Source organism: Podarcis muralis, chromosome 4, assembly GCF_964188315.1.
Source record: "Podarcis muralis chromosome 4, rPodMur119.hap1.1, whole genome shotgun sequence".
NCBI classification, from domain to species: Eukaryota; Metazoa; Chordata; class Lepidosauria; order Squamata; family Lacertidae; genus Podarcis; species Podarcis muralis.
In genome coordinates this window covers 104,732,484-104,756,109 of record NC_135658.1, presented here as the reverse complement: position 1 = coordinate 104,756,109, position 23,626 = coordinate 104,732,484, and the positions used below count along the sequence as shown (strand labels likewise).

The 23,626-nt window shown below is 49.1% G+C and overlaps 1 protein-coding gene across 2 annotated transcripts in view; it reads left to right on the top strand.

Annotated features, from left to right (window-relative positions):
- Window positions 1–985: 985 nt before the first annotated feature.
- PCDH17 (protocadherin 17) overlaps window positions 986–23,626 on the top strand; it is a 137,742-nt gene continuing 115,101 nt past the window's right edge. Inside the window, exon 1 of one of the 2 annotated variants that reach the window (XM_028728419.2) lies at window positions 986–6,270. In XM_028728419.2, coding sequence (XP_028584252.2) covers window positions 3,667–6,270 — 2,604 coding nt within the window. In that variant the 5' untranslated portion in view covers window positions 986–3,666. The remainder of the gene's footprint in view (window positions 6,271–23,626) is intronic. The other variant, XM_028728424.2, reaches the window with a different exon arrangement.

The following is a 23,626-nucleotide window of genomic DNA, read 5'->3' as shown; positions in this document are numbered from 1 at the left end:
GAGCCACCCCACAGACTTGCAGCCTTGTCTCCGCCGCTGCCTGCCCGCCGACCCCAGTGCACCTAGCTTTTAGTTGATTAAAAATATTTTAAATTCGCGCCTTAACCTCAGGAGGGTTGGCTTGGTACAAATCATTGCGCTCTTTGAGTAGCGGAGAAAGGGGACTTTGGATGCGTTTATGTGCCGCCCCTTTGCGCGGGACTGAATCGGATCATCTTCGCCTTGCTGCGCTTTTGCAAAAGGGTAACCGAGGTGCGCTGGCACCCTTGCGAGTAGTTCAGTGACCTCCCCGCTACCTTCTCCAAAGGTGCTTCCCATAGCGCCACTCTCGCGTCCACTGCGCGACTGCTTGAATCGCGCAGCTTCTCAAGGGAGCGAGTGCGGAGCTCCTCGCGTCCCCTACACCCCAGCCTCACCCAAAGGACGCCTTGCAGGGCGTGGGCAGGCCAGTATACCTTCCCCTAGGCTGGGGGCAGAAGGACCCGTGGGAACCTCAACCCACCCCGTTATTTTGCAACAGCCATCAGTCAAGAAAGATGGCAAGGGGTGTTGTCGAGAGATACCCAATGGGGCGCTGCTCGCTGCAAACTGGCAACAGGTTTGCGTTGTGTTTTCTCATGCGTTTCTTGGAAATGGCAAATCCGGATTAAACAAAACAGAAGCGAACGTGGACGAATCTGGCTGCACGTGGACCCTGCGAAAGGGAGGGGGAGCTGCATACACCGTGAGGCGCACCCCCTAGAAAAGCCCCCGGAGCAGAAGGAGACGCCGCGTCGCCCGCGCACGCGAAAGAGGCGGCGGCGCCCCATCCCGCTTCTCCCCTCCGACTCCCTTCTCATCAATGACAGCGAAGCCCGGGGGGTTCTGGCCCCGCCCCGCGGCAGCCAGGCACTCGCCCCTCATTGGAGGCCGGCCCCTCGGCCTCCGCCGCCATTGGCTGGCGAGAAATCAGTATCAATGTTTAAGCGGCGGCGTGAGGTGAATAGAGTCAGTCGGCAAGACGGAGGCGGGAGCCCGCCAGAGAGCGAGGGAGCGAGCGCGGGGCTGCTGCGGCTGCATCCGGCGAATGCTGCAGAAAGGGAGGAGGGGGAGGCGCCACTGCCGATCCTCCTCCTCCTCCTCTTCCTTGGCTACATCCAACTGTTGCATCTGCCTCCGGTCTTCCCAGCCGTTACCTGCTGCGGGATGGATTTGCTCGCTGCGGGCTCCGCGCGCCCTCCTGCTGCGCGTGGGGTTTGACCCACTGACCCACCCGCGAGAGGATTTTTTGCTTTCAGGCGTGGGAAGCGACCGAAGCAGCCTTCGCCTTCCAGCGGATTGCAGGATTCGCTCCTGGCCCGTCGATCCTCCTCAGGACTTACATAGAGATACAAAATAACAGCAAGAGAAGACAACTGCTTCTCACGTACATCCAAGCAGCGCCGAAACTTGCCAGAGCTGTGCTTTTCAGATTGCGTGTGTGCGCAGTGCGAGCGTGCGGCGTGTTTCTCTCCCGCCCCCCCCCCTCCATCTGAACTCTGGGTGTTTCTATCACACGTGATACCCAGGAAAACAAGGGGGCACAGCAACCTTGCATCCCAGAGCAGCGGGGGTGGGGGTCCCAGGCTGCTTCTCGCCCTCTCGGACCCTCCTTCAACCTCCAGGGGCCGAGGCCAGCACCCTCCCCACGCCTGGGCTCCCCCCAGCTCTGCGTGGATTGCAACAAATGGCATTATTTTTAAAAGCAGCCTCTTTTCCTGCTCCCACTCGGCGCTTCTGAGACTAGAATTGCATCCTCCAGCCCGGACTGCCGGGGGGGGGGGTGTCTTGTGTGTCCAGAGCCCTGGAAGCTCCAACTCTCGCCTGCCCCGGAGCAACGTGAGGCGCTACTGACTGGGTGCTCTGTGCTTTCTGTTTTTGCTCGGCGAGCTTTGACTCACCCAGACGCTTCGAAACACCTGCAATTCTGGCTCTGGCTTCCATGGGCGACAGCCGGGAGAGAGTAAAGACTGTTCTGTGAAATCCTGACATCCAGTCCAAGGGAGGGAGTTGTGCGTGTGTTTGTTTTAAAGACCCTTCATCCACCAGCAATAACCGCCCCTCCCGCCAGCCAACCCCCCCCCCCCGTAAAAATCTCTCCCCGTTTTGCTGTCGCTCCACAGACACGTATTTCTTTAAAAAGCTTGTAAAAATGCAGCGAAGAGCCGTAGCTGCTGCAGCCTCATGATTTTCCCTCCCAGTTTCTGAGAGCATTTTTTTTAAATAAAAGGATTCGAAAATATTTTTTTTTAGCCAAGCTGTGTGAGCTCTACTCGGTGAAGAGGACAAAAGTGGCATTTGCGGTGGGGAGGAGATGGAGGCGCGAGGAAGAAAAGAGGGGCGATTGAAGGCGCTGCCTCGTGAATGCAAAGGCTGTTTTCCCTTTTAGGGAGAGACTTCGTGTGCGCGTCTCTCTCTCTCTCTCTCTCTCTCTCTCTCTCTCACACACACACACACACACACACACACACACTCACACACACACAGCGCCCACCTCTCGCTCCCCCCCCCTTCCATTCTATGCGCCCAGCCATGGGTTGCCTGTTGATTTCCTCTTGACGGCCAAGACAGAGAGCGAGGCAGGCAAACTGAAATTAAACTGCAGCGAGGAAAGTGCAGAGCTCTCGCAGACACGCACAGAGGCAGCAGCGAGAGGCGGGCGGGCGGGCGAGGGGCTCGTCGCGGTGGCGGCGGCGGCGCCACGAGCAGCGGCGGCGGCGGCGGCTCCTCCCGATCTCCCCGGCGCAGCAACCCCCGGCGTGCCTCTGACGGGGCCGGCGGCTGATTTTCCTTTTTTTTAACTGACACCCCCTCCCCGTCTCGTTTTGCCGAGAGACCCACTGCAAATCCGGAGGAGGAGCGGCTGTGGCGGGCTCTGAATCATCTCTCTCTCCCTCTTCCTCCCGGAGGAGGATCTGGTGTGTAGGACTTACAAACCTGCAGAGACCCGGCTCTTTCGGGGGGCTTCTGGACACCGCGCTTTGCCTCCCCTCCCATTGAGAACATTATTTTTGGCGCCGCAGGAGGCGGCCAAGCGGGCGGCGGGTCCAGCCTGAGAGATGCGGCGCTGGGCAGCAGCGCAGCCGGCGAGATTGCATCGGCGACTGCAGCAAGAGGCTCGCTGAGGAAACCCGGCAGCCGGAGCCGTCAGGCGTCGCTTCCCCGCCGCCCCCCCCCCCCCCGCGCAAGTCTTGGCCGAGCGACTGCGGCCCCCTCCCCGCCCGGCGGCTGCTCGCCCCTCCCTGGCCGCGCTGGCGGGGCTGCGCTTCTGGGCCAGGCGCCTTGGAGCGAGGAAGCGCTTCGGTGAGAACAGGCGCGCACTCTCGCCCCCAAGTCCCCGCATTTGAGGATATTTCTGCTTCGGGTCCAGAAAAGAAGCTGCGTGGTTCTGAATTCTTCTCTGCGCCCCGTTCGCGCCCCGCACCCCGAAGTTGGACACAGCAAGGGGGACCCACCCGCCCGCTGCCTCCATGGTGGGGCTGGCGGGTCTGCGCGGATCTTGGCGAGCAACAGGTCCTGGAACTTGAGCGAGGCGGCGGCGGCGGCGGCGAGCCGGGGCGCAGCGAGGCGGCGGGCGCGACTCCCGGCCGCGGGGAGCGAGGGCAGAGCGGGCGGCCTCGTCGGGGGGCTTGGTCGGCGCGCCCGGGGATGTGGCCCCTTTCGGCCTGCTGCTGCCTGCTGCTGTGCTGGGCTCTGCCTGCCCTGACGCTCAAGAACCTGAACTACTCGGTGCCCGAGGAGCAGGGCGCCGGCACGGTGATCGGCAACATCGGCCGCGATGCCCGGCTGCAGCCCGGCGCGGGCGGCGGGTTGCCGTCCCTGGAGCGCGCCCGCGGCGCCAAGTCCACCTTCCGCGTGCTGGAGAACTCGGCGCCGCACCTGCTGGACGTGGACGGCGAGAGCGGCTTGCTGTACACCAAGCAGCGCCTGGACCGCGAGGCGCTGTGCCGGCGGAGCGCCAAGTGTCAGCTGTCGCTCGAGGTTTTCGCCAACGACCAGGAGATCTGCATGATCAAGGTGGAGATCCAGGACCTGAACGACAACGCGCCCGCCTTCCCGTCGGACCAGGTGGACCTGGACATCTCCGAGAACGCGGCGCCGGGCACCCGCTTCCCGCTGGCCAGCGCCCACGACCCGGACGCCGGCGAGAACGGGCTGCGCACCTACGTGCTCACCCGCGACGACTACGGCCTCTTCTCGCTCGACGTCAAGGCCCGCGGCGACGGCACCAAGTTCCCCGAGCTGGTGGTGCAGAAGCCGCTCGACCGCGAGGAGCAGAGCCACCACACGCTGGTGCTGACGGCGCTCGACGGCGGCGACCCTCCGCGCTCGGGCACCGTGCAGCTCAACGTGCGCCTCATCGACTCCAACGACAACAGCCCCGTCTTCGAGGCCGCCTCCTACGTGGTGGAGCTGCCCGAAAACGCGCCGCTGGGCACGGCCGTCATCGACCTCAACGCCACCGACGCCGACGAGGGCACCAACGGCGAGGTGCTCTACTCCTTCAGCGGCTACGCGCCCGAGCGGGTCCGCGAGCTCTTCAGCATCGACCCGCAGACGGGCCTGATCCGCGTCAAGGGCAACCTGGACTACGAGGAGGGCGGCCTCGTTGAGATCGACGTGCAGGCGCGCGACCTGGGGCCCAACCCCATCCCGGCCCACTGCAAAGTCACCGTGCGCCTCGTCGACCGCAACGACAACGCGCCCACCATCGGCTTCGTCTCGGTGCGCCAAGGGGCGCTGAGCGAGGCGGCTCCTCCCGGCACCGTTATCGCCCTGGTGAGAGTGACGGATCGTGACTCGGGCAAAAACGGGCAGCTGCAGTGCCGGGTGCAAGGGGATGGCAGCGGGGGGGACGGGGCCGTGCCCTTCACCCTGGAGGAGAACTATGACAACTTGTACACCGTGGTGACAGACCGGCCTTTGGACAGAGAGGTGCAGGACGAGTACAATGTCACCATCCTGGCTAGAGACGGGGGCAGCCCTCCACTCAACTCCACCAAATCCTTCTCTGTCAGGATCCTGGACGAGAACGACAACCCTCCCCGCTTCAGTAAGAGCCTCTACGTGCTGCAGGTCCCTGAGAACAACATCCCCGGGGAGTACCTGGGCTCTGTGCTGGCCAAGGACCCAGACCTGGGGCAGAACGGCACAGTGTCCTACTCCATCCTGCCAGGGCACGTGGGTGACGTCTCCATCTACACCTATGTCTCCGTCAACCCCACCAATGGCGCCATCTATGCCTTGCGTAGCTTCAACTACGAGCAGACCAAGCACTTTGAGTTCCATGTGTTGGCCAAAGACTCTGGCTCCCCCCACCGAGAGAGCAACGCCACCGTCCGCGTCACTGTCCTCGATGTCAACGACAACGCTCCTCTCATTGTCTTGCCAGCCCTCATCAATGACACCGCCGAGCTCCAGGTCCCGCGGAACGCTGGCGTTGGCTACCCCGTGGGCACTGTCCGTGCCATGGACAGCGATTTTGGGGAAAGTGGGCGCCTCACCTACGAGATTGTGGAAGGCAACGAGGAGCACCTCTTTGAGATGGACCCGACCAGCGGGGAGATCCGCACACTGCACCCTTACTGGGAAGAGCTGAGCCCTGTGGCTGAGCTGGTGGTCAAGGTCAGTGACCACGGAAAGCCCAGCCTTTCCGCAGTGGCCAAGCTGATTGTGCGGGCCTTGGCTGGACCTCTGCCTGAAGCAGGTGAGCCCCAGGTGAATGGCGAGCAGCACAGGCGACCCCACTGGGACCTGTCCCTGCCTCTGATCGTCACCCTGAGCACCGTTTCCATCATCCTCCTGGCTGCCATGATCACCATTGCCGTGAAGTGCAAGCGGGAGAACAAGGAGATCCGCACCTACAACTGCCGCATTGCTGAGTACAGCCACCCCCAGCTGGGTGGAGGGGGTGGTGGCGGAGGTGGGGGAGGAGGCAGCGGCGGGAGCAAGGGCAAGAAGAAGAAGATTAGCAAGAACGACATTATGCTCGTGCCCAGCGAAGGGGAGGACAGCCGGGGGCCCCTCAATGTCATGAACGTGGTCAGCAGCCCCTCCTTGGCCACGTCCCCCATGTACTTTGACTACCAGACCCGGCTGCCCCTGAGCTCGCCCCGGTCGGAGGTGATGTACCTGAAACCTGCCTCCAACAACCTGACTGTGCCGCAGGGCCATGTGGGGTGCCACACCAGCTTCACAGGGCAAGGGACTAACGCCAGTGAGGCTCCCCCGAGCCGGATGTCCATAATCCAGGTAGGAGACTTTTAGAAATGACCCGAAACTCCCTCACTGCCCAGTTGCATTTTAGGTCTGCAGTGAAACCTGCTGAGAGGCCTCTCTCCAGGCATCCCCCCAGATGGGTTGGCTCAGGGTTCAAAAACCTGCCCACATTTGGGCCTGATGCTTGTTTCAGTTCATTGGTAGCAGGTTGATTGGAAGTTAGGTCAGCAAAATAAAAATAAAAAATGGCACACCAATGAAGCATTACAGTACTGTGAAACTGGTGCACATTTAGACCTAGAACCACTATGTTTGATCAGGTTTCTCAGAACTGGAAATTGGCCAGCAGAGGTGCTTTGACTGAGGTTTCACTGTAATATTCCCAGGGAAAATGGGTAGGCCTATCCCTCGCTGCTAAGTGGAGATGGTAGATATTGTTCAGTTTAATAAAAAAATATATATCTACATATATGGGGTTTGATTTGAGGAAATTTGCAGATGCAGTGTATGTAGCTCTCCATTCGTGTATGTCAAGGTGAATTCTGTTTGCAAACGTATGTTTTCATGTTTAGAATGTCCTATTAAATATATCTGTACACAGAGATATACTGTACACATAATATTTATTTTTGACATAAGAGTACTGTGTGCCCTTGCCACTTTTTCTTCATGACCAAAAGAACTAAGCAGTTAAAAGAGACATAAATTCTGCAGTGAGATTTGCTAGATTGCTACTATCTGATGAAAGTTAAACACTTTGAAATTCCACAGAAAAGGTTTTAGCCACGTGCCTTTACCCTCCCCTTGGCTCGGATTGTGCTTAACTTCAACTGGATTGAGAATATATGTTTAATTTATATGTTTAGCTCCACTTCATGGGATTCAAATATACAAACAAATAAATAAAAAGGAAGCGAAGGCACAATATTTATTCTTGGCATGAATCAACATTTTGATTTTTGCCTTGTAGCCAAGGACTTAAGGCTGACTCTGCAGGTGTGCGTGCTCCTCATTTGACGGCAGCAAATCAAATGGTGACTTGCATGTATGAATGGATCATCAGAGTTTGAATACAATGGATAACATTTTAATAGTGTACATTCTCTTGACTATAGTGCTTTTCAGTGGAGTCAGTTCAGCCATTCAGCCAGCGTTTATCAAGGGTTGCATTGTTAAACTGTCTAGTAGTGTACATGTATGTGCAAATCTGCTCTGAAATGGTTTAATTTTTATGGTGCAAGTACATGTGGGGCTACATTATGCTTTTACCTGAAACTGATGGCAGATGTTTGTGGAATGGCAATGATCCAGCTAAAATTAATTACTTTTAAAGTCTAGTAGAGACTGAAGCACATGCACAACTGTCCACCTGTAATGACTAATTTAAACATGCTCAACTTGGGGTGGGTTGCATGCCACTTCTCTCTTTACTTGCAAACGAGGGTGGAATGTTGTGCATTGGTTATTGGTTTTAATTCAGAGAAGGAAATTATTTTCTTCAAGGGGGAAGATCATTGGTTTGGAATAATGATTCTATGGAAGTCATCTCCCGGGTCTCAGTATTTCGAAATCATGCCCTTGTTATTTCAGAGGGCTGTTGTAGGCTATAGATGGCATCTCCATAGCCTGGACCAGGAGGCTTTAGTTTGAGCTCAGTTTTGCTGAAACCTGAGGACTTCACTGGGGTGTGTCTCAGGCTACTCAGAGTCAATCTACACCTAATTCAGGATGAAGTGGTTGCATTCTAGATTGTTCCACTTTGGTTTGCAGGTGGGGGGGGGGTGTCATATTTTTTTCAAACACTGTTTTATGCAAGCTCTCTGCATGGTAGTAAAATACTATATACATTAGGATTCAGCTCTTGCTGATGTGCTGGTCTATTACATGCAGGGAGCATAAAAAGCATGACCCACCCTCACCTAAACTTTGAAGCGGTACATTTCAAAGTTCCACCCCTTCATTTATTCTGCATGATGAGTAGATTGGGTCTAAGCCCTATGGAACAGGACTTGCCCTGGGTTTGTTTTCTTCTGTGTACAAATAGTGGCAGTTATGGAATGATGTTTGCCTATGACAAAACAACCTTGTGCAGGAGCTGGATAATGGCTGCTAAACACGTTGCCAGTGTCGTATGTTTTGTCCCGGGTTGCTTCTAATATGCTGTTCTGAGTCACAGGGGAATGATCTAAGTGTATCAGAAGTGACAGAGACTCATTTATGTTCCAGGCTTAATGGGGAAAGTTGCTCTCTTGCTCTTGGTGCACTGAAAAGAAATTATAATGGGTTTGAGAGTTTCATTTCTGCATGATTTCATATACTTAAGGTTGCTGCTCTTTTCTGTCTTTCTGCCTCTCACAGCAAACATATGTGGAGTAAGATCCACTGACATTAAGGGGATTTATTTCTGAGTAAACATGACTCAGAAGGCTTCAGAAGGCCACTCCCTTACATTCTGTCCCGCTGCAAGTTACTTCGTCACACTCCAGTGTCACCAAGAAACAGAACACAAAATGTGCCCATACCCATTTTGAACTCCCACTCGAATGGTGTCGCTGAATGGCTCATGTTTCAAGTTCCTATGTAGGTGAATAGGCTGTTGTTCATTCCTGGGGGTGGGGAGTGCGGCTCTTGGAACCAATGTTGAGGGGAGAGCAGAAGCTGTCTCCACCAAAAGGAATCCTGTGGGCCTCCAGCATGCCCCCCCCCGCCCATATAATAGGTTGCCGTCCACACTTCCCTGGTACGTCATTATGATGGACTAATCTCCAATTGCTGTGCTGAGGCTGGGGTGCTGATATCTGGCAAGTCTTAGGCCCAAATACTGCAGTCACTGATCCAGCAGAGTTATGTCTTTTAATAACTGCAAACCCCCTTGCAAGGTCACTGTGAACGATTCTTCAATTCCCACTATTGAGTTGTATTACAGAAACAATTTCATTTTATGCTTATCATGAATGTGTGTTGCTATCAATTAGGTGAGCTGAGCAATACTCAAAATTTGAAATTGATTTTAACAAAAAGTGACACTTGGAGGAAGAATATCAGGTTAGGGCAGAACGGAAGGTAATTTGATTTATAATTCATGCATTTAAAATGGATATTTTTTTTCCTAGTGGCATTTGTCTAGATCATGTCTGTCTTAAAAATGTAAAATGGAGTAATTAGAATACCAAGCCCTCTAAAACCCACCCTCTCCAAAACCATTTTTATCTAGTGTAATAGTTACTTAAATCTTAGAGAATTATATTTTGCTAAAACCATGTAATATCCGTCTAGAGCAAATAACACATGTATTGATGGTGCTGAATCATTAAAGATTTTAATGTAGTGTAAAATCCCAGGTGGCAAACATGACTTGTTTTCCTTTTTACATTGTAATACTGCATAATATCTTTTTGTCCTGAAATTTATATAAAACTGAAAGAGGAACTTCCTCCCTTAAAAAGGTGTTCTGTGGTTTCTGTATATATGTAATAAAATGCTAACCATGGATGGGAACTAACTGCAGGATCTGTAACATGGTGTGGCAGAGGGGATTATGGAGTCAGCAGACTAAATTTTCCCTCCTTTTTTTCCACCTGGGAAAATCAGGGGCCCCAAGGTTTAGGCCATAAGAAATAGTGCCCATAGGCCATAAGTAATATGGCCCTTAGGCCATAAGTAATAGGGGACGCAGGTGGCGCTGTGGGTAAAAGCCTCAGTGCCTAGGGCTTGCCGATCGAAAGGTCGGTGGTTCGAATCCCCGCGGCGGGGTGCGCTCCCGTCGTTCGGTCCCAGCGCCTGCCAACCTAGCAGTTCGAAAGCACCCCTGGGTGCAAGTAGATAAATAGGGACCGCTTACTAGCGGGAAGGTAAACGGCGTTTCCGTGTGCGGCTCTGGCTCGCCAGATGCAGCTTGTCACGCTGGCCACATGACCCGGAAGTGTCTGCGGACAGCGCTGGCCCCCGGCCTCTTGAGTGAGATGGGCGCACAACCCTAGAGTCTGTCAAGACTGGCCCGTACGGGCAGGGGTACCTTTACCTTTACCTAATAGTGCCCCTGGCGTTACATGTTCTCGAAACAGATATTTCAGTCAAGTGGTAGGTGACTAATTTCTGTGGGTTGTGGGTATGAGGCTCCTTGGATACAAGTTGAGGAGCTACTTCCAATCTGCAGCTAGTAATGGAAACCTCCATCCTGGAGCTTAGGACAGAATCTTAGAGCTTCTGCTCCAGCCTCATGTTCCGTGTGGGAGCTGCAGTTGGCCATCCAGCCCCTGCTTAAATACCTCCTGTGAAACTTCTCCTGTTTTTTCTTGGGCAGAAATGTCACTTTCCTCCATTTTTGGCTTGAAAATGCTAGGATAGGGAAAGGCTCGTTGAATTGCTCCATTTCATGCAATGGTACAGATGGACCAGTGCTAGAAACCCAGGTTAAGGGAGTTAAATAAAAATACTTCCTCAGAAATGAATACGACTCTCGACCCACATAGTCTCAGCAGGCCAGGATGCCTCAAGATGCTGGCACTAGCGTGAAATAATACTCTTTCCCTCAAATAACAGGGGCTTTAAAAGGTAAGTGACTGCGTTATTAGCTGGCTACACAAGTGTCGCAGTCATATAGTACGGTACAGCTTTTCTGGGACTATATCACATCAGGCTGCAGGTGGAGGAATCTCATGTTTGAATTCTTTCCCATGGGGGAAAATAAAAATCTCCCTGCACAAGGAAAAGTAACTGATGTGTTGGATTTCTGTGTCTTTTTCTTTTCACAGTGGCAAATAATCCAAGTGTAGAAAGTTATCAGTGCACCTGATGTTGATACAGTACCTCAAATTCAAATTTTAGTAGGAACCACAACAGCCAAAATGCTAAAATAGTTCAAATGTTTTTTGGGATGTGTTTTAAAAAGGGAACCCCAATCCCTCACCCCCATACATTTGTAACTGTGAACTCTTTAAATCTCCATGTTTTTTAGTCTTCAGAACAAACTGTTAACCCCCCTCCCCCCCCCCCCAAAGATCTACTAGTAAAACTCTCTGGGTGTTTATTTCCTTTTTGCATGATTTCAGAACAGACTACATTTTGTAATACTATGCATCTGGAACAGTTATTGTGTTATAAATCATGAAATCTAAAAGGCAGCACAACATGGCAATTGCAGGAGCGAGGAGTTCTGATCCATTTCCACCCCTTTTAGAACAAGCTCCCACAGAGACAGCAAGGATGAACCTTTCTTGGTTAGGGAACTGGCTCTAAGAGGGAATGATCCATGGTGGCTGGTTTTCATGTTCAGGTAAACCAGAGGGGATTGCATGCGAGAAAAAGTAGAGCTTCAACTCACCCTTATTTTGTATGTGTAATATAGTATTACGTACTCCTATTATTGTGAGGTTACTCTGGGCTGAGGAGGCTGGGGAGAGAGTTCAGGGTTCTTGCATTATTCTACAAAACCCTTAACAACTTGGGAACCTTCAGGACCGCCGGACTCCTTACATCCTTTAGGCCCTCTCCCAGTTGGATGTCCAGGGCTTGATGAATACTCAAAAAATAATATCCAGAAGGCATATTATGTGTAAGCTTTTCTCATTACACGGCTAATTATAACTGATTCCCCCCGCCCTGTTGTTTCCTGTTTGTAACCTTCATCTGAACCTGCTGGACAGTTCTTGAGTTCTTATACAGACCCAAGTCACTTAAGTAAGGCAAACAGGGATTTGTTCTGTTTCTTTCAGATATAAGCATCCTTGCATGTAAAATCAGAAGAAGAAAACTTGTGTGGATAAGTGCAGTAATTTCATGCTAACAGTCACACACAAAAGGCTTGTTTTTGGGGTGTGTTTTTTTACTTCTGGCAAACAAGCCACTCTTTCTTTTTCTCTACATTTTCAGAAAGATGAAAGAGTTGATGGATAAAGGGAAAGCAGCAGATATAGGTTCTTTAAAGTGACATGACAGCAGCATTGAAAACTATCTACATATGCAAGTCGTGCTGATGATCATAGAGAATATTTACGATTGTACTTGTGATCTGGTGCGGAGAGATTTGTAAATATAGCAAGAGTGGAGACAGAATAAGAGAACCACGGCTGCAGATTTTTATTGAGCAGTGGCAACAAAAAAGGCCATTTTGCAAGAAACTCTCAAGCTGAGAATCGCCACGGTTTGCTGTGGTAGGCAGTCCTGTAACATTTTAAGATAAAGTACAGATCGTTCATAATACTTCCAGGCGCCTGATGTTTACGATGTGCTGACAGATTACTGTCAAATCCCAATGCAACCTCATCACCAGGTGTCCCTAGTAGCATCTGAGAAGAGAAGAGACTTCGGGGGGGAAGAAAAAACCCATAAGCTGTGTTCATGCTGTTCATCTATATGTGCTATTGTTGCATTGCTTGCTGTTAGAAACTTCAGTGTGTCTGTTCTGAGAAGGCTTAATAGAGCCTGAGGACACAGCAACAGGAAAGGGGGAGAATTCTTCTTTTTTAAGATGCTGTGTTTATGTTACACACTGAAAAATCCACTACCAAATTTGCCACATGCTTCTTAATTTTGTTTTTATCCTTCATGTGTGTAGCAATTTTCAGGTAACAGGAGTTAATGAAATTCACTAGCTGCCTGGATCTCTGGCTGATAGTCCTGTTTTGAAAAATAATGAGGGCCTGTGTCCCAGAACTCAGGCAGCATGTGCTGAAGGAGGTTTCCTCAGAAGTCAGGCCCAGATGTTTTAATGTGACTTCCACATTCAGTGCAAGAATTCTACTATTCTGCTTGGGGCTGATGGCAGCTGGAGGACCACAGATTTCCCCTTTTTCAGTATGCATGCCTAGGAGGATTGCATAGTATCACCATTTTGTTGTAATTACTATGAAGACCTCATGGGACCAAATAATACAAGTGGAATTCAGTGTAGCGGCAAGGAGATTGTTCCATATCAGCCCCTGCATTTCCGCCTATCTAATGGATCATCCTCCCCTCTCATTCCCTCGCATGCTGTTTGGGGGTTGTTGCAACCCCCCCCCCCCCGAGTAGATGTGGGGCAGCAAAGGGGGGAAAGCTCCACTGCGCTAGTGAAAATCCTTGTTCTGTCTTCCAAGAACAGAAGGGGTTCGTTGAAACAATATTTCACCCAAATACGATAGTCAGACCTTCTCAGAAACAGTCTATATAAAGAACATTCAGAATGACTGTAAAATGCTATCTCAGCTGGCATATAAACCGTTCAGGAGCAGGAAGTGCCTGATGAGCTGGTCTTTCTTGCAGAGCTGATGAAATGAGCCCTGCTTCTCATCTCTCCCACTAGTTGTGGTTTGTTTAAACTAATTTTGGTAAGAAGAAACCACAGTTCCCTAAGTTTGGGTGCAATGTGCAGCTTTTAAGCTGCTCCTCTAGCAGAGAGGAAAGGAAGTACCTGAATCCAAGTCTTTCCACAGCTCATTCCCAACCCCCTCAGCTGTGGTTTTTGTGTTGTGATTGCCTGAACCAGGCCAGGGATCTGTGTTAAGCCACCCAGTGATTTTATGTCAAAGACAAGATTTGAACTTGAGATTTCTTGTTTTTTTTAGCAAAGTCCATTGTTTAGTCGTTTAGTCGTGTCCGACTCTTCGTGACCCCATGGACCAGAGTGCGCAAGGCACTTCTGTCTTCCACTGCCTCCCGCAGTTTGGTCAGACTCATATTTGTAGTGTCGAGAACACTGTCCAACCATCTTGTCCTCTGTCGTCCCCTTCTTCTTGTGCCCTCCATCTTTCCCAACATCAGGGTCTTTTCCGGGGAGTCTTCTCTTCTCATGAGGTGGCCAAAGTATTGGAGCCTCAGCTTCACGATCTGTCCTTCCAGTGAGCACCCAGGGCTAATTTCCTTAAGAATGGATGCGTTTGATCTTCTTGCAGTCCATGGGATTCCCTTCATGGATCACTGCCTTGCCGTGGCGAAGGGGCTTGAATAACTCAGAGAAGCTATGAGCTATGCCGTGCAGGGCCACCCAAGATGGACAGGTCATAGTGGAGAGTTTTGACCAAACGTGATCCACCTGGAGCAGGAACCGGCAAGCCACTCCAGTATCCCTGCCAAGAAAACTCCATGGACAAAGACAACAGCAAAGTCCATTACTATCCAGAAATTGTACTGAGAAGCCTCAGATCTGGAATAGATGCTTTACAAAGAATTGTCAATATATTTTAAGTGGGCAACTATAAATTATGTCAAATAAATGATCATTTTAATGTATATTTTAAAAATCAGCCACAAGGGTAAGGATATGATCAGGAAGCAGCTATTTGCTGTGGGAGGGAAGCTGTGCTTTATGGGGGGGGAGAGGAATAACTCCCTCTCTTCAGTCCCCGTCCTGAAGGAGGCTCCCCATGACTCCTGCTTAACACACACAAAAATACCAGTACATTCAGTGTGATCTCGCATTTAATATAATACCATGTTTAGCCCTAAATGAAGCCTGCTAAGCCCAGCTTGTACAAGTTGTAGATCACCATGACAAAGCCCACTTAGCCAAGCCAAAACACTTCGCTCTTTCTCAAAGACCACCTATCCTGGCTTCTTGACCAATTGCTTTAGAAACCATTAGAGCAGACCTCTCCATCAGGTCTTCAGTCTGAACCCATTTTGGCTGCCCACAATAACCCAGTTGGGATTGCACTTTAGTTTCCCTTTCCTTATGCTTTGCAGATGGGGAATTGGAAAGCCAGCCTTCCTGGAGGGGAAAATTGGTTCTGGAGATTGACTCTGAGGACTATGTGCTGAAGGCTTAAACAGATTTTCCCATTGTGTTAACTGAGGAACCCTCAGAGTTTGAGAACTTTGAAAGTATGCATACTAGAAGTTTGCAGTGAATGACAGATGGTCCGTTCAAATCAAGATGTCCAATTCAGTTCTCTACCCTACTTCTCCTTGGCTCCCACAGCCTGCTTTGGACTGCAAGTGTCACAGTGTAGCTGCAATGAGAAGGCAGATCTGGCAGAATCCCAGCTTCTACACAACTGTCAACTCTTGGCAAGCCAATACATTATTGGATCCTGAAACGCAGTGTCTAAGCTTCTCCAGCTCTTGCTTGTCTCCATCCTTCTTCAGTGCCATCCAGCCTCACTTCTCTAGATCTTATGTGTGGTTTTTCTCAGACATGTTTTTGCCTTTACCCCTTCATTCTTCAACTCACTTCCTTTATGATCTGCATTCCTTAGCTACCTGACCTATCCATGCAGGTCCTCCTGTCTTTTTCCTTCTCCTTAACAAGACCCAGCAATTTCCCCATAGCTGTGATGTATGTGCAGCCTCCAAGGCGTCACAGCACCACGACCAATTGCTGGGAGGGGTTTCATTGCTGCCATGGTTTGAGGGAGATTGTTGCAACATTGATAGTGAAGCTACAAGTTAAGAAGCCAAGAAGGGACATACTGCTTTTGTGAGAATGGAGGATTAATGATGCATTTGAAATGAAAGCACCTTCATTAAATCCACGGTGACACTATTGGTGTTCTCTAGATAAAGAGCAGTTCTGTGGGCTGAAAATGTCATTCAGTAAAACTATTTCCAAGCACCAGAGATACTCAGGCACAACAGCATGTGTGGCTGACCAGCAATATGGGAAGAAACTGGTAGTTGTGGTCCTAGGCAGCATGCATTCCTTTTGCGTATCCAGGTATTTTTGCGGGGGGGGGGGGGTATTGGGTTGTTGTTTTTATTTTAATTATGTATTTTGTGGTTTTATATTCTGTTTTTACTCTGTGAACCGCCCTGAGGCTTCTGGATATAGGGCAGTATATAAATTCAGTAAACAAACAAACAAAATTAGACAGACTCTGTGGGGGAAACACTTTGGATAGTGCAATACAGTGGTCCCTCGGGTTAAGTACTTAGTTTGTTCCGGAGGTCCATTCTTAACCTGAAACTGTTCTTAACCTGAAGCACCACTTTAGCTTATGGGGCCTCCTGCTGCTGCCGCGCCGCTGGAGCACGATTTCTGTTCTCATCCTGAAGCAAAGTTCTTAACCCGAGGTACTATTTCTGGGTTAGTGGAGTCTGTAACCTGAAGCGTCTGTAACCTGAAGCGTATGTAACCCGAGGTACCACTGCAGTAGGTATTCTATCCATATCCGTTTGCACCCACAGTTTTCTGTATAGGTTGACTTCTTCATGTAAGGTGTCAGCTGTGCTAAGAAAGATCCTTGGATTGATCTGCTCTTGCTTTAGGTTAGCAACATCTGACTTAGGTTTGCCTTTGTGCAGGGCATCTGTCCAGTGTGTGCTATTTGATCTGGTATAGCTCTCAGTGCCAATCAGCTGATGGGTGCCTTTGTTGTTCGTTTGCAAGAGGATTGAATACAAGCAGTTTGCAAATGGACTTCAAAGTGCTGAGAACCTCATCAGTGCAGATGGTCCCCGTGGAGCTCTCTGACAGCCCCGTCTGCCAAGAAACAATCAGCATCTCAGTGATTTATTTGCCACCTCATCTTCTTTACTTGCCCCAACATAATGTCATGTATGACGTCTGGTGTGGGCCAGGTGGATGTGTTTGGGGGGAAATGTCCTCTCAGGCCCAATTTAGCTCTTTGCTGGGTCATGTCCAATTAGGCTGGTGGGCTGGAGGTTCTTCACTGGTGGTTCAGATCCTGCAGCCTGCTGTAAGCGTGTGCAGCAGTGACCAGAGCCAACAGGAACCATAGAAAATGTAGTTCCCCCCGTTCCTGGCTTCCCTGGCTGCTTCCTGGTAGCCAAAGCAGTGCCTCCTAGATATTGTTGAATTTGACGCCTGCCAGCCCTCACCAGCACCTCTTGCTTTAGTAAGCTTTGGAAAGAGAAGCCCGTGGTAGGGCGTGTCATTGCCACCCATGGCTCTATACTCTGTGGCAGGGAGGGACTTGTGTTGGCACCATAAGGAGTGTGGCGCTGTCAATTAAGAATGAGACTAGTCTTAAATTAGATTCAGTATATGCAGGAGATGTCCAAATTAATATAAATGGACCCATTTCCACTGTTAGTGGGAGGAGAGGTTTATCCATAGCTATGAGTCTTCAGCTTGGTAGAGCAGGAGGTGCTTTTATGAGGAGTGACATTTTGACAAGGAATGGAGAAATCTGTCGATTTTAGTTTCTCTCAGTTTCTCACTTCTCCAGTCTTAAATTGAATTTGATCTAATTTTGCATCAGTTGGAGATATTTTGTTTTAAGAGTGTATGAGCATTTATATGCTGTGTGTGTGTGTGTGTGTGTGTGTGTGTGTGTGTGTGTGTGCATGCGCGCATTTCTCCTAATATACACATTTTTGCATGAATTCCCCCCTAATACAATGCATTTTTGTACCTTTTTGTACACCTGCATTTCAGTTTGCATATTGTTTTGGGAATTGTGAATGAGGTAGGTTTGAATTAAAATGTGGACTGATCAAATTTCTCCCCATCCCTAATTTTGACATAGTTTGCAGAAAGAGCCTTGAATCTCTTCTGTGGTAGCTGCTCCTCTTAGGCTACAGATTTATACGGCAGAGTAATTCCAAATGAACTTGATGGAGTTTGCTCCTGAGTAGACACATAAAAGATTGGATTTTAAATCTCATTTTCATTAACATTACTGTATTTCATTGGCCTTGTTTAATTAAAGGGGGAAACTTACACTGATCTTTCTTTTTCAGAAAACATAGGAATGGATTTAGGCTTCTCAATGTAGCTAGCTATTATCCATGTTACTTGTGAGTTGTTCTCCTGCATTATATCATATCTTAGGGTGACACAGAAGTTCACAAATCTTGTGAACAGGGGCTAGTTGCATGCTAATTTAAATGTGTAGACCTTTAATCATTTATAATTATTATTAAAAATACACATTGGGTGCAGTGAAGAGGGCCCGAGGGGAGCCCCTGGCTTGCTCCCCTGTGCTGCTGCAGGTGGAATATACCTGTGGGGCTGTGGGAGGTACAGAGGAAGAATTCTAGAATTTCTAGGTTATGCGTAAGATCGGTAAGGCGCACAGATGGATTTATATCCTAGTAGCTTTCAGACGGGACGTGGGTGGTGCTGTGGGTTAAACCACAGAGCCTAGGACTTGCTGATCAGAAGGTCAGCGGTTCGATTCCCCATGACAAGGTGAGCTCCCATTGCTCGGTCCCTGCTCCTGCCAACCTAGCAGTTTGAAAGCACGTCAAAGTGCAAGTAGATAAATAGGTACCGCTCCGGTGGGAAGGTAAATAGCGTTTCCGTGCACTGCTTTGGTTCGCCAGAAGTGGCTTAGTCATGCTGGCCACATGACCCAGAAGCTGTACGCCAGCTCCCTTGGCCAATAAAGCGAGATGAGCGCCGCAACCCTAGTCAGTCACAACTGGACCTAATGGTCAGGGGTCCCTTTACCTTTAGCTTTCAGACATGTAATATATCCAGTTTTCTGCTTTATTGTTAATTGGCCCAGTCTGCCCTATAGTCAATTGAGGTACTAAAAGAATAGACCAAAAAACAAACAAAAACCGACCTCCAAGTGAATTAGATGTATTACCTCACATTAGTCATTGTCCCCATTTGGAAACGATAATATCATTGACTTCTGGCTGGCTAAATTCATTGGTTGCAGTTCTGCGCTGTGCTCAACTCTTTCCCTCTTTCTTTGTCACACCCTGAGCTGCCATGCTCAGGTGGCTTCATAAAGAGAAGGCAGGAAACTAACTGAGGGGCTTGCCACCTTCTCTGTTCTGGGGTATCTAGCCTGGGGAAGAGGGAGGGATATACCGGTAAATGGATTTCTGTGGCTTTCCCCACTCCCCCAAGCCCAAAGATTTCAGAAAGCCAATGGGAGAGTGAGAATGCAGGAAGGTTTGGTTCAGGGGGATGGAAGTGGTCTTGTAAGTCTTCAAAGCCATCGGTATCCCAAGGCTTTGTGGCAGATGGGTGATGTGTAAGAAACATGTGTTGATAAAGGCTGTGCCCGTGCAGCAGAAATTAGGCATCTGTGTTCTCTAAAAATTATTTTCATTTGGAGTGATTGACACCCGAAATTAATTTCAGACGATGTTTCAGACGATCTATTGAGATTCATGTGCCAGCCTTCCTCCCTTTGCCCATTCTAGTCCTTCTGACGCCTTGATTACGGGTATTTGCAGACCCTGCCCTGGAACACTTCCAGGCAGTTTTATTGTACTGAAATGGCTCCTTCCAGTTCATTGAGCATCTAGCATAATACGGCTGAATATGATTGGCGCGTTTACATATATTTATTCAGAAAAAAATCCGGCAGTTAAACTGCATAATTATGGGAAAACGAATCATAACAATAAAAGACCATTTAAGTTAACAAGCTTTGTGATCGAAGGATAAATACAGGTTGGATAAATTGAGACTGTAGATGTAACTAATCTACATAAATAGGCTTTGGTCTGATTAGAAGAATGGAATACATTAAAATAATTTAGATGTTACTTTAAAAAATCATTTTGTTTCAGTAATTTTTTTGAAAAATAATGAGTTATTTCTATTGTTTGGTGCATTTCTGTTAAAAATAACTGCTTCCAGTGATAAAATGCAGCAATGCACTTTTTTAAAATAAAAAAGTAATGTTTACCATTAGCAGAAAACACAAGTAAAAAAGCACAAGATTTTAAAGTTTTCATTTGCGCTTCTGCACAGTGGAGTTACCACATTCTGTGGTATCCTGGGATAACAATATAGTTTATTATTTCAGAGTCTGCTTCGATCAAATATTAATTTAAGGCTTAAACAAATAGAAAGTCCTAGGATGAGGAAAGGTTTTTTCACTGTTTCATATCAACTGTGTAAGCAAGTATGTAAGGAAGGAAATGTCGACAATGGAATTGTCCCCCCCCCCCCGTGACAAGGAACTCTTTCATCAGTAGAAGGGGTGGGGTGCATAAACTGAGAGAGCACCCCGAGTTATCTCCGTAGGTGACTCAGGCCAGTGAGCCCAGGCCATATCCTGAGAATAATATTGTTGTAGAGGCAGAATTCTGTGCAAAGTTGGCATTTGTTTCTTTCAATTGAGGGCAACAACAAGTTCATTCACTGTAAGAGTCCAGCATTGCAGGGGGTTGGGCCAGATGACCTTTGGGGTCTCTTCCAACTCTACAATTCTGTGATTCTAAAAAGGGAAAACAACAACCATTTGGTCTTCCTTCAGCTTCACCCAGTCTCCTTGGTGCTTCCTGCAACCCTTTGGCCTCATGGCGGCTTGCTCCCTTCTGGAACCGGGAAGCCCCTAGTGACCCTAGAGTGACTGGCCATAACAAGAGTCACACCGGCAGAAGCAACAGGCAGCCACAATGATATATATATGTTATATCCCACCTTCCTCCCCCAAAAATTCAGGGGTGGTGTGCATGGAGCTTGCTTCTGGATAGCCCCCCCCCCCCCGATCTATTTCTTGTTTTATACTTGAATGGGGTAGACATGTGTATAAACAAATTTGGCTGCTCCATCCTGAGTCATGCCTAGTTTAGTTTAAATAGCCCAGGATTCCAGACTATCAATCCAGGGTTGCAACTCCTGAATTTATCAGCCTCTGCAACAACCTTGGGCGCTTCTCATTGTGCAAAACAAAAACAAAAACAAAACTCTGTCAGAAACCTTGAACTTAAAAACAAAATTGCTGCACAATTTTGATTGATTTTTAATTAAAGAAAAAAAAACATTAAAGGGAACATTTAAAGGACAATTTCTTGTTTACTGTCTTTATCAGAGGAGAACAGCCTTTGTAGTGTCTGAAGCTGTGCATTAAAAATCAATTGCAAGTCTTCAAAGCTGTAAAGTCTCTCTTGCTTTGTAGATATATACTTTAACCTCCCTCCCCCCCAACCCCCCCCACTGGAACATAATTGACAATTGGATTTAAAAACAAAAGGTAAATAATAGCATCATCAAAATTTTGAAGGATTTTGATGTATTTTTAATAGTAGCTAAAAGATATTTTGCCATGAAGTGGCATGGACTTCACAATTTGCAATTTTGTTTTTTAATGAATAATTTGTAACAATTTCATTATTTTGTTGATAGCTATTCTGCTTCCATCTCTTCTTCTTGATGGCAGTTTAGGGGAGCCATCCTGCGCACAAGAAGCTGGCCTAAAGCAAGTCTGTGTAAGTTAAGTTGGTGTAAAATTACACGAGACCCAAAGCCCATTCAGTAGCTAGCAGGGCAGTCGCTGCTGCCCAGTGGCGTAGCGTGGGTTGTCAGCACCCGGGGCAAGGCAAGTAATTTGCGCCCCCTAACCCGTGGATTTGCGCCCCCTAACCTGTGGATTTGCCCTAACCCCAGATGTTGCGCCCGGTGCGGCCGGCCCCCCCTGCACCCCCCACGCTATGCCACTGCTGCTGCCGTCCTGTCTTAGCCTTGGTAGAGGGAAAAGAAGCCTTTAAATTCACATTCTGTGCTGGGTTTCCTGGTGATGAGCCAAACCAGCTCAGGATCCAGCCTCCTTCTCTCATTGTGCCCCACAGTGCCCCCTTCGGGCGATTTACACCTGCTGAGCCACACTGAGCAAGTTCTGCCAGTCTGTGTTTGGCTGAGCTGGACTTGTGCCCTTAAAACCGGCTGAGCTCAGCTGCTGCAGCGTCCTAGGCTGCTCATCCCGGTGGATCTTGCCATAGGATTGCCACCCCTGGGTTTCTTTTTACTTATTCATTTTAATAAATACCCCAAGTCCATACCAGAGCTTGCCAGTAAATTACATTAGTAGCCATATTTTCACCCATGTCTTTGCCGATTGCTGAGCTGTTATTTCTGGAGAGAACCACGGGGGCAAAAAAAGGGATGGAAGTTGTGTGGCCCTTTGGGTGCTGTTGGGTGCCCAAGTCTCATCCACACCAGCCACTGGTCGAGGGTGAGAGGAGTTGATCCCAAGAACACCTGGAGGCCCGCAGGATGCCCATCCCTGCAATGGAAATAGTTCTGTAAGTTGTGCCACCGAATGCAGCCCAGCGGCCCTGCCCTGTGACCGGCCAAGTGCTTGACCCCCTTGCTTCTTTCTGCAGCACTAGGAAGACCCTGGGACTGGGGCAGGTAGTAGAGTTAGGAGTGGCTGGCCCTGATTATTATTAACCTGCCCTTTGCCATAAGGGTCCAGGACAGGTTACAACAACAACAACAATAAATACAAAAACAATGAAACACTCTTGCAGGCTGCGTTCAACTCAGGTGGATCAAAGGTTCTTCAGGCTTGCTTTAAAGGAAGAACTGATTGTGGGAGAACTGACATATCTGTCCTGAAACATTGAAGCTGGTTGAGTGCTTGAGCCATGGCTTGGGATGTTCTGCTAAGGTGGCTGCCAGTGGGTCTGCTCTTTCACATTTTTTTTTTCTATTGGAAAAGTGAGATTTTTGGACTCCAAGATCATTTTGAGAGATCGCCGGGGGTGTGATGGGAGGCCACAAGCAATATCCCTTCTTCCTGCAACCTCTCCTCTTTCCTTTGCTGGAGACTTGCAAAGGGGAAACGGCACCCAGACCACCTTTTTCAGTCTTTCATCGTGAACCAGGCACAGAGTAGCTAAGCTGCAGGTCAGTACCCACCAATGAGGACACAAATGTGCAATGGAGACAATCTATGGGGTCACCAACCTTCCTGGGCCAGTGGGCACATTTACAATGTTGAGAAAGTGTTGTGAGCACCAGTCACAAAATGGCTGCCATGAGGTGTTTGGCTTAACATAAAACAACTGAGGTAGGAGGCTTGGTATAGCACAAAGTGGCTGCCACATGTAAAAGAGCAGAAAAAGCGGCAGACCCCTCAAATGGTGCAGGAATTAAACCCCCTCCCCCAAATCTAGAAGGCAGCTACATCAGCCACTCATAGAATCATAGCACTGTAGAGCTGGAAGGAATCCTGAGGGTCATCTTGTCCATACAGGAATCACAGCTTAAGCATCCAGGGATGAATGGTGAGGCGGAGGAAAAGGAGCAGATGGGGAGGAAGAGGTGCCAGACGCTGAAGGGGCAACAGGGGTTAGTGTGCAAGAAGAGTCTGTGGCTGAGAGCAGACCAGAGTCAGAAGAGGGGGGAGGCCAAGAGGCAGGGATGAGACTGGCTGGCAAAGAATCCAAGGGGTCTCCCCCTCCTGCTGCAACTAGACCCCCCCCCCCGTCTCCCAGAACATGCAGAGAAATGAACAGGACGGAGCAAGGACAGGCAAGGGCTTCAGCTACCCCGGGAAGTGCCTTAGAGAGCGGTGGGAAGGTGGGGTCCTTCAGGCCTTGCAGCTGCCTCATTGGGGCAAGACCTACTGGGAAGAGCTGCCGGGATCACTAGGCCTGCACTGCCTTGGCATCTTTGAATGCAGAGTTAACTTTACTGATGCTGGTGTTATTTCTTATTTACTCTACCACCCAAAAATTGGTCATCCTTGCTTTAAATCAGTGATCAAAATAGAACCTCATCGGGAAGTATTCCAATACAACTTGTCCATCATAA